We start from the raw sequence: 10,098 nt of genomic DNA on the forward strand, positions 1-10,098 counted from the left end.
ATTGTTAAGTAGTGCAAGTCCTTTGGGGTTGGCAACATGGATCTTGCCCCTCCATTCAACTATATGAAAACCTACATCATTAATAATATTCAAATCCATTAATTCATTTTTTATTATGTCAGAGTTTTCTTTAGTCCTTCTATCCCTTACACCTTAAATTCTAAACAATTTAACTTGTCTAGTTATATAATCCATTGGTCTTCTTTGAACTATCTTAACCTATTTTCTTTTATATTACCAGTATTGGAGCTAAGCCAAATTGTCACCGACTATATTTCTTTTAAGTTTACAATGGCCATAATTGTTACAATTTTAAAATTTGGTATATATGTTTTATTGTGATTCTTGATTTTGACCATATTAACAACAAATTTTTAAGCTTGGGTCCTTTTTGCAATTGATCCTCTATTCTGTTTGCACGCATCAGGAAGATTGGTTTGTTTTACCACCTGATGCACCCTACCAGGGCTGTACTGGTCTGAATTTAGACTAGTATTGTTATAAATGCTAGATTTCGGATAAGAGATTACATAGTCATTTTCACATGTTCATTGAAGATAAAATCCTTATTTTTTTTAAAAAATGTTTGATATGATGGTATCACATCTGTCTACAGAAATTTTCCTCAGGGGACCATCAGCGATATGGTGGAGGATGCCTCCGAAGGCATCTCGTTTGTGTGCAAAAATGCTGAGTGTTATGGTTGTGATCCAAACAGGTAAAAGGATCTTTTTCTCATAGCAATTTGTAAATGTTTAATATCTATGCAATAAAATTAGAGTATCCTTTTGATTTGTAGGCAACCTCTTCAAGGTAGTCCACCACAAACACTTTTCTCTACTGGTTTGCCACTGTTGAAATACAAACGTGAAGGAATCTCCTGTCTTTATATTTGAAATGTAGATAACTTGAAATTTATATTACATGTTAAATCATAGGAGGGACTAAAATATTTGTCATTTATGTTTTGGTTGAAGAGGAACAGATAAAGAGTCTAAGTGGTCAACTTAAGTTCAATGCACGCACAGACATAGATACCATGTGTATTGAAGATAACAATGTGCCTATAGTTTGCTTTAATCTGTTGCTTATGGTCTAACCAAGATGACATGAAAGGCTTGAATGATACTGCTAAGTCTACACTAATTTGTCAGTTTCTATATTATTTTTTTATCCCTCCTTTACCAATTTGTAATAGTTTTTATATTATTTTTGTAATATGTTTCCTCATTTTTTACTTGCAGGATTTTTTTGATGGGACAATCTGCTGGTGCACATATAGCTGCTTGTACTATTCTGAACCAGGCAATAAAAGAAAGTGGAGAAAAAGAGAGCATTACATGGTCTGTCTCACAAATAAAAGCATACTTTGGAATATCTGGCGGGCAAGTTTTCTCTTGTTTATACATGGATATTGCTACCTCAAATATGTCTTCTAGGCTTGCAACAATAGCTTCTACTGGTATTTTGCTGTTTTTTAACTTTAAGCATGCATATTTTAGGTTGTCTTGATTTCGTGTTTATGTTAATTCATAATGTTTAAGATGGGTATTTCATTCATAGATTGTGGCCTATTTAGTTGATGTACCTTTGATTGTCTGAATGGTAATTATACAGAACAAATATAGAACAAAGAATAACTATTTATTTCCTTTGTTTTCACAGGTCACATGTCCTGCACTGAATGATATAAAGTTTGCTAGGAATAGATTCTACTTAAAATATAGAAGTTAACCTTCAGAAGTAAAACCATGAGAGACTAAATTGGTTTGCTAGATGCCAAATACTTTACAGTTGCAGATCAACACAAATGAAGCAATAGACAATTGCTATGCAAAGGTGCTAGCTGTCCAACAGAATCCCAGCAGAATGATTCAATATCTTGCATGCCACCCACAAACCTGACATCAATCATGGCCAGTTCGCAAAGAAATTCTGTAGCTAAACCTCCTCTTATTTTGCTCAAGTTTTGGCTTGGGCATAGGAGAGAGGGCACCCATATCGAGGCGTTCCTCTTCTGGTTTTTTTCTTTGTTATTTATAGATTTTATCTTTTGGATGGGTTTGTTAATGTTTTGAAGGGGATCCTTGGTGCAACGGTAAAGTTGCTGCCATGTGATTTGGTGGGGTTTGAGTCGCGTAAATAATCTTTTGCAAGAGCTTCATGTATCGGACTACCCTTTATGAGTTTGTTAATGTTTTGGGGAAATTGCCCATAAATGGGATCTTGGACTCATTCAAACACTAAAGCTACGTTTGGTATCTAAATTTTTAAATTTTTTATATTTTTGTTCTTAGTTCGTAAAAAATAGTTTCAGAACAATTTCAAAATTGCTATGCTGAAATTGAAAATAAAAAAAATTAAAATTGTTAGATGATTCAAATTTATTCTTTATCTGGTTTAACTAACTTACTAAATGTATATTTTATATTTATTATAATTGCAATTAAATTTATCAATAATATGGAATAATGTTTTGATTACTATACATATTAATTTAGAGAACGTTAACTAAATCATCCACAAATTATAGAACATACAAATACAAGTGTAGCCAGAATTAGACAAAAAGGAAATAAAACTTATTAAATTCAACTATTTACATTAACTCCCATGTGACTGTAAATTAAGTGCATTCTTATCATGCTAGATCATTGGGTTTTGTCTGCTAGGATGACCAGTCTTAAGCTATGCTAGTTATGCATGTTGTCTTTTTCGTTGATATCTTCTCGTTGTTACCTTCAAAATTGGTAGGATGAGATTTACTATGTCACTTCCCTTCCACTTGAGCTGTTTACTTTCAAATGGATATGACTAGCAAATTAATTGCCAATAATGTTAACATTTTAAACATGTTAAAGAGAAATATATAACAGTCATCTCAATGAGCTAACTATAAATTATACAAATAATGTAACTAATCTATTTATATATCTAAATTCAACTATGATAGTTTAATAATTTAATATAAATTTGATAGTATTAACTAATTTCGTTAATCAACTATATAAATTAACTAATACTAGTTAAATATAAATATATAATTCTAATAAACTCAAGTTTTACTATAAATCAAGTTATCTTAAATTTAACTATAATTTAAACAAAGTTTGCTTATAACGTATAATCAATAATAACTATGTTATCTTCTAAGTTATTATATCAATACTCAATATCTATTAATATCAGATATGATTAGTATTTACCATATATATATTAATTAATTTTCAATTAACTTAAAATAAATTTAACTAAATATGTTATGGTAGTCTATTATTTTATTTAAAATATAATTTAACTGATATTTTATTAAAGATATAATCTAACTGAATGTTTAGCTATAATTAATAATTTAAATTATTAATGTTAATTTTAATTAATATTTATATAAAATAGCCTGTTTATAACTTAGGGTCCTATGGGGGGGGGGGGGGGTTGCACCTGATATTGAAGAACCAGTGCACTTGTATTGAAGAGCAAATGCATCAAACATGAAAGTAATGAGGCACCTGATATTGAAATAAAAGGGGCGTGCCAGGTACTAAAGGATGGATGCATCTCTAAAGTGGTGACCTGTTATTATGAAACGGGTGCGCCTGGTATTTGAAAATGGACGCATTTGGTATTTAAGAATAGGTGCACCTAAACACCATTCATGGAGAGTTCAGAGTTCCATGCAGGGAGTGACTCCTAAGTTTTGTTCCTTGTGACCCTCACACTTGCATGCCTCAGTCTTATCCCCAGCCCATGTTGACATGCTTCATCTGGGAACACCAACAACAAACTCTTGCCGAAGCATTTCCATCTTTGCCTCCTCTAGCATCCCCAGATTGTGCTCCCCTCTTCCTTCTCGTTCACTTCAAGAGTCGAAGCTTTCCTACAAACCCTTCTCTACTTTTCCTCCCTCGTATTGGGCCAGTATGGCATGAAATAAAGTTGGTATCCTCAGGTACCATCATGGTTTCAGTTGGTGCATCTCTTCTCTTCATGCCAACAAGTTTTGGTTTCGGAGGGCGGGCAAAACGATAAGTTCGTCCATGCCTATTGAACTGACTCTTGATTTCAACCATGGCTGTAAGTCTACAACAAATGTAAACTTTCCTGTTTCAGAGATCTGATGTAGCAAAAAATATCATGTAAATACATGATCTTGCTTCCCTCTTTGTAAACATGCTTTTTGTCTTACAAAAGCCATTTAACACAGGCCTTTGAAACTGCATCATTAGAAAGGCTATGATATTGAAGCATTTTTAAGGACCAGAACAGAGTCTGTAATCACTCATTCTGGAAATTAAACTTTCCAGAATGTGATTACTGATGTGAGAGCATAGGTTGTGATATCCCTTTCCAACTGTTAACCAGAATGAGCTTTTTGTATAGCTTAAGCTTTTGGAATAAATGACCACCCAATCAAATATAGTATGGCACAGGTAGAGTTCTTATGGAACAATATATCTTAAATTAAATTTATTCCTTATCTAGTCCATCCAGCACGTGTGAGGGAAAACACATATTTAAATCAGACCTTTTCTTAACAGCTTAAATTTCTTAAGTAAATGCTCACTCGATCAAACTTGATAGCACTCAGCTCATACTTTTGCAGGACAGTCAGTTAAAAAGCCAGCACTGTTAGGTTTCTTAGTTAACATCTAATCTTCAATAGAATCATTTAAGAATGTGTCTATTTGCATACTAAAATATTTCCATTGGCAGGTACAATATGCTCGAATTGGTGGATCATTTCCATAGGCGTGGTCTGTACCAGTCTCTATTCTTAAGGTATCCTTTTTTAAGTGGCTTGGCCATTCTTTGTTATTGTTGTTCTTGTAAAATTTCATACTTTGGATTCTTCATTGGTGAGAGCGATACATATCCTTCTTAAAATTCTCTGTTTCAGCATAATGGAAGGCGAGCAATCATTGTGGCATTTTTCTCCTGAGATTCTAGTCCAGGATCCTAGTGTTAAACATGCCGTAGCTTTGATGCCTCCAGTCATCCTGTTTCACGGAACAAGTGATAAGTCTATACCATCAAATTCCAGGTTGGTTTAAATTAATTACTAGGAGAATAGAATCTATACCTTTTCTGATGTTTGTTAGAAACACTTGGGTTGAAGTAGTGAGAGAAAACCACAGTTGTTATATCGGATCTTGCTCTGATCTTCTTAACTGTAACAACTTTCATTTCTTGCCCTGTAGTTTTAGGGGAATGATTACATTTTTTTGTTAGTTTCCTACATTTTAACAGCCCAAATTGATCCTTACCTTCACTAGGAACCAAATTCACTGAGCACGTGATAACCTGATCGACAAATCATTGTGTCAATCATTAGATTATATGAAAAAATGGTAGACAATGCATGCTGCTTATCCAAATCTTCACTTATTGACCAAGATAAAGCATAAAGATATAACGATGAAGGATTTATTTATTAAAGAAAATATAAAATTGTCTTCAAGTACATATGAAGCAAGTAGTAAAAACATTAGGCAGAATATAACCATAACTATTATATCTGATCTTGTTCTGATTTTGTCTAAACTATAGGTTTTAGGGGAATGCTTAAAGACTATTTTTGTTGGTTTCCTACTTTTTTCATGCCCCAAATCAATCTTTGGTGATGAACTGAATTCACTTAGCACATGATCTTTTGCATGAAAATAAGTAACACTGTAATAATATACCATAAATCACATAATAATAACCATAACTATATCACTTCCATAACTCTATGCATAGATTTGTTAACGTCACATTATATTTTGTTATTTTAGATTGAGCATGTGATCTGTAGGTTTTCTCTTGTACTCAAACACTGCAGGGTGGTACACTGAGTTCATGCAAGCATGAGTAACAGCTTTTTGATGATCTAAAAATGTAGGTTCACAGCGATCAGTCCAAGTGTGCTATTCGCATAATGCTTACGTGCTAACTTGAGGTCCATAGCCATCATCACATGTAGTTCTACCATATGCGTGTTATAAACACATTCACTCTACATTAGAGTTATTATATTTATTGTTAATTCAACATCAATATCACTTATGGTTATGTTTGTCATGGTATGGAAGTGTTATCTATTCATATGATAAACAAGATAAACATGACACCTAAATAGATTGACTAACAATGACCAAAAGCATAATTCATGATTAATAGAAACATTCAATAGTATTGTTCCGGCCAAATACCGTGGATGATCAAGCCACCGGTCAACGAACGGGTTGACGTGTACGCTCCCCGAAAGTAGTCGCCGGAAAGGATAAGAAGATCTGAAAAGCACTTGAGAGAGAGAGTTAGAATGACATTGGATGCGGATCTCGGGAAGTCACTTCGACGCTCAAATTAGAGTTGTGTAAGAGGAAGGAGATTAAGGATTTGGGAAAATTAGAGTTCTGTGTGTGCATACTTGTGCCCATGGATATGAGCAACATTTTATAGAGTTGTCAATGTATCTAATCTCTTAAACATCAGTGTCCGCTTAAGATATGTTTGGAAAGATGTGTTTTCGTTTATGGTATAATCTGATATACGCGTTCCGATAGTCCATGCATTCTGGGATATTTTTCTTATTCTCCAAGGGAAACAGTCTCAGAATTTTTTGATCTTACGGATAAACCAATTTTATGGACCCACCTAGAAGTGGATGACGAAAGATCCGAGACCGAGATGAGGTCGGCGCATGAGACCGGGGTTGGGACCTGAGACCGGGATGAGGTCGGCGTATGAGATCCAGTAGACGTCGAGGTCGGGACCCGAGATCGAGATGAGGTCGGCGCATGAGATCTAGTAGATGCTAAGGTCGGGACTCGAGATTAGGATGAAATCGATGCATGAAACTGGGGTTAGGACCCAAGACTGGGATAAGGTCGGGACCCGAGGATGAGGTGGGGTCGGTGCATGAGATCCAGTAGATGTCGAGGTCAGGACTTGAGATCAGGATGAGGTCGGCGTATGAGATCCAGTAGACATCAAGGTTGGGACTTGAGATCGAGATGAGGTTGACACATGAGATTCAGTAGATGCCAAGATCAGAATCCGAGACCAAGAAGATGAGATCCGCGCATGAGATCCAGTAGAGGCCGAGGTTGGGACCCGAGACTGAGGTGAGGTTGGCGCATGAGATTCAGTAGACGCCAAGGTCGGGACTCGAGATTGGGATGAGGTCGACGCATGAGATTTAGTAGATGCCAAGGTCGAGTAGGGTTGGTGCATGAGATCTAGTAGATGTCGAGGTCGAGACCCGAGATCAGGATGAGGTCGGCGCATGAGATCTAATAGACGCCGAGATCGGGATCCGAGACTGGCCTGAGACTGAGATGAGATCAGCGCATGAGATCTAATAGACACCGAGGTCGGGGACTCAAGACCGGGATGAGGTCGACGCATGAGATCCAGTAGATGTCGAGGTCGGGACCCGAGGTTGATGTTGCCAACTGGCTACCCTTCGAATTTTGTCTAATCCTCCTTGATCTTGTCTAATAGCTCCACATTGTTCCAAATCTAGGGCTACTTGACAACTTTGTGTTTCTGCCAATTATCGGACATCTCAATTCATGCATGAAGAATAAGCAAAGAAGCAAATAAATTTGGACTTTCATCCAACACCTCAAATGACAATGGAAGACCTTGGACTCCTCTTTTAGTATGCCTTCTCTACTAAGGGGGCTGCTTTTTTGTATAATTATTGCCACCTAAAACAGGCCAGCTTTAAAAAGATCTAAAAACACTGAGGAAAGTCTTACAAAACTCCACTGATGCTTCCCAAGTTCCTTGCGAGGATCCTCTCACTTCACCCAAGTTTGTGATGCCCAATTCGCAACCATTCTCTTCTGAAATATCTTTGTATAAAATATGATTTTTGGGTCCAAGGATAGCTGCTGAAATTAATACAACCACAATAAACACGAATGATATTTTATGATGATAAAGGAAAATAAGACTTAGGGACAACACTTTCTTACAATTGATTCTACCATTCAACCTACTACACTTGATGAACATACCCGCAGAGGAGAACCCAAACAATCACAAGGAGAAAATCCTGCCTATTCAATGCTGTCAAACCTCCTAACTCGCAGCCACTAAGCATAGCCAGGAGCACTTGTACCAAACCGTAAACATTGAAAGAAGGAAATAAAAATGAGAATGAATCCAAGAAAGGAATAAGGTATACAACAAAGCTTTGTTCCTGAGAAATCAACACCTCTTAAACTTCATTATCAGATTGCGATATGAGGTCTCTTAATTGCTGTTGTCAAGAATCAAAAGAGGAGTAAGGAGGGAAGGGGATCTCACTAAATGAAGAAAGGAAGGTAATCCATGTTTTTTTGCCATGTTCATACCTTTTGGTAAGTGCTATCCCTTATTGATGGAAATCTTCACTAATATTTGTTGGAGCCTTATTACCTGCCTTACTAATAGAGAAGAGAAGGGGAGAGAAGTCCGGAGGGAGCTTGTGGCTGCAATAGGGGATAAACTGATATACACACTGAATCAATTTTTTGAAGTGTATGACTGTGTATTTCAATTTTCATTTTTTATTCTTCTACTCAACTACTCGTAATAATTAGAAACATACAGTTGGAGTTGTCTGGTTTTTTTTTGGTTATTAGAATAAAATATGGAAGGATATATTGCTTGCTACTATACGACAACAACAAGTCAACAACAACCAAGCCTTATTCCACTAGGTGAGATCGGTTATATGGATCCTCCTATGCTATTGGATTCTATCTTTTATTATATCATCCTCTATATTTAAATAAATTTTATTCTGTTTTATTGTTGTTAATGAAGTCTTATTTGGTACTTATTTGTCATATGGCTTGCCACTATGAAGTTCTAAAATTCAATATTGATTTATACTGAATATGAATCAATCCTTTAAATGTGTAAAAGTAGTCATTGTACCTTCTACGAACACAGATTCCAAAAGTTATCTGGTCTTGTTTTATTTTTGAGTGACAGTCAATTCCATTTAGATTCCAAAAGATCTGTTACTAAATATGAATCTTTTTAACCGTTGTATACAGTGAAAAATTTGTCCATACACTTAAAGATGTGGGAGCTAAAGCCAACTTTGTCATGTACGATGGAAAAACTCACACAGATTTGTTTCTTCAGGTTAAAAAGCTTGTTGTCTCAATATGTCTGACATGGTAAAACTGCAGTTTGATGTTTCTTTGATGAAATTGACTCTTCGTAAGTTTCACTGGGGTCCACTTTTCTTAGTTTTGTGCTTTTCAGCTCTTCCTAGAAAACAGTGCTTCTTTAATTGTCACCTGAATAGTTTTCTGGTTATGCCATGTATTGGAGAATGGATAATGCAAATTAGGAATTTGATTGAGAAGTTATAGAATTCTAAGAGTTTATTTTGGTATGTTCTCTGTTTTTTGGTGAATAAGTTTTTAAAGGAAATCTCCAAGTTGGTAATTATATTATTTAGGAATGTAGTTGAAAAGTTTATTTTAATTTGATTTGTTTAAGTGTGGTACAATATTTCCTCTGACAGCAAAGAAAAAGCAATGCCCCACATCAGTCGATCGACAGATCAGGCTCCACATTAAAGCATAAGGATTTAGGAGGCCCTTTTTATCCATCTTTGATGAACAAGTATATTAATTACAATGGCAAATGACTCCAGAAGCCATGGTTTCTGCTTCCTTTTATGTTCTCATGTATGTGCCTGATGGCTGACTGAACAAAAGGACATTCAGTGATTGTTATAGCTAATTTAGTCTGACTACCTCACCTAGAAAGAAAAAGTTATTTTGACTACACCTTACTTTTTAATATTAGTTTCGCTTTAGATGGTTTCAGTTTATATTTGTCACTTACAGGGTGATAATTGATTAGGGACAAAGAAAGCCATATCTTTGATGGCTAGGAAGAGTTGTCTTCATCAGTGACTTTGAATGTGTTAAAACTTCTAATAAACAACAATATATGTATTGGTTACTAGTTAAGATTTTGTTGCTCTAACATTTGATAAATTGGCTATCAGGATCCTCTTAGAGGTGGTAGGGATGAACTTCTGGAGGATATAGTTAAAGCCATTTATGCTGGTGATGAAGTTGAACGTGCCAATATTGCTCT

The 10,098-nt window shown here is 35.5% G+C and overlaps 1 protein-coding gene across 1 annotated transcript; it reads left to right on the forward strand.

Annotated features, from left to right (window-relative positions):
- Nucleotides 1-617: 617 nt before the first annotated feature.
- LOC141817899 (putative isoprenylcysteine alpha-carbonyl methylesterase ICMEL1) lies at nucleotides 618-10,093 on the forward strand (the record flags this gene model as incomplete). Its single annotated transcript, XM_074705510.1, has 6 exons — nucleotides 618-718; nucleotides 1,245-1,385; nucleotides 4,714-4,779; nucleotides 4,898-5,041; nucleotides 9,036-9,126; nucleotides 10,007-10,093. Coding segments are annotated over exons 1-6 (603 nt in total), but the record flags the coding sequence as incomplete, so codon positions are not given.
- Between the last annotated feature and the right edge of the window lie 5 nt (nucleotides 10,094-10,098).

The sequence above is a fragment of the Curcuma longa genome, unplaced genomic scaffold (genome assembly GCF_044706935.1).
Source record: "Curcuma longa cultivar G26 ecotype Majalengka, Jawa Barat unplaced genomic scaffold, ITB_CL_G26_1.1 contig_22457, whole genome shotgun sequence".
Lineage (NCBI taxonomy): Eukaryota > Viridiplantae > Streptophyta > Magnoliopsida > Zingiberales > Zingiberaceae > Curcuma > Curcuma longa.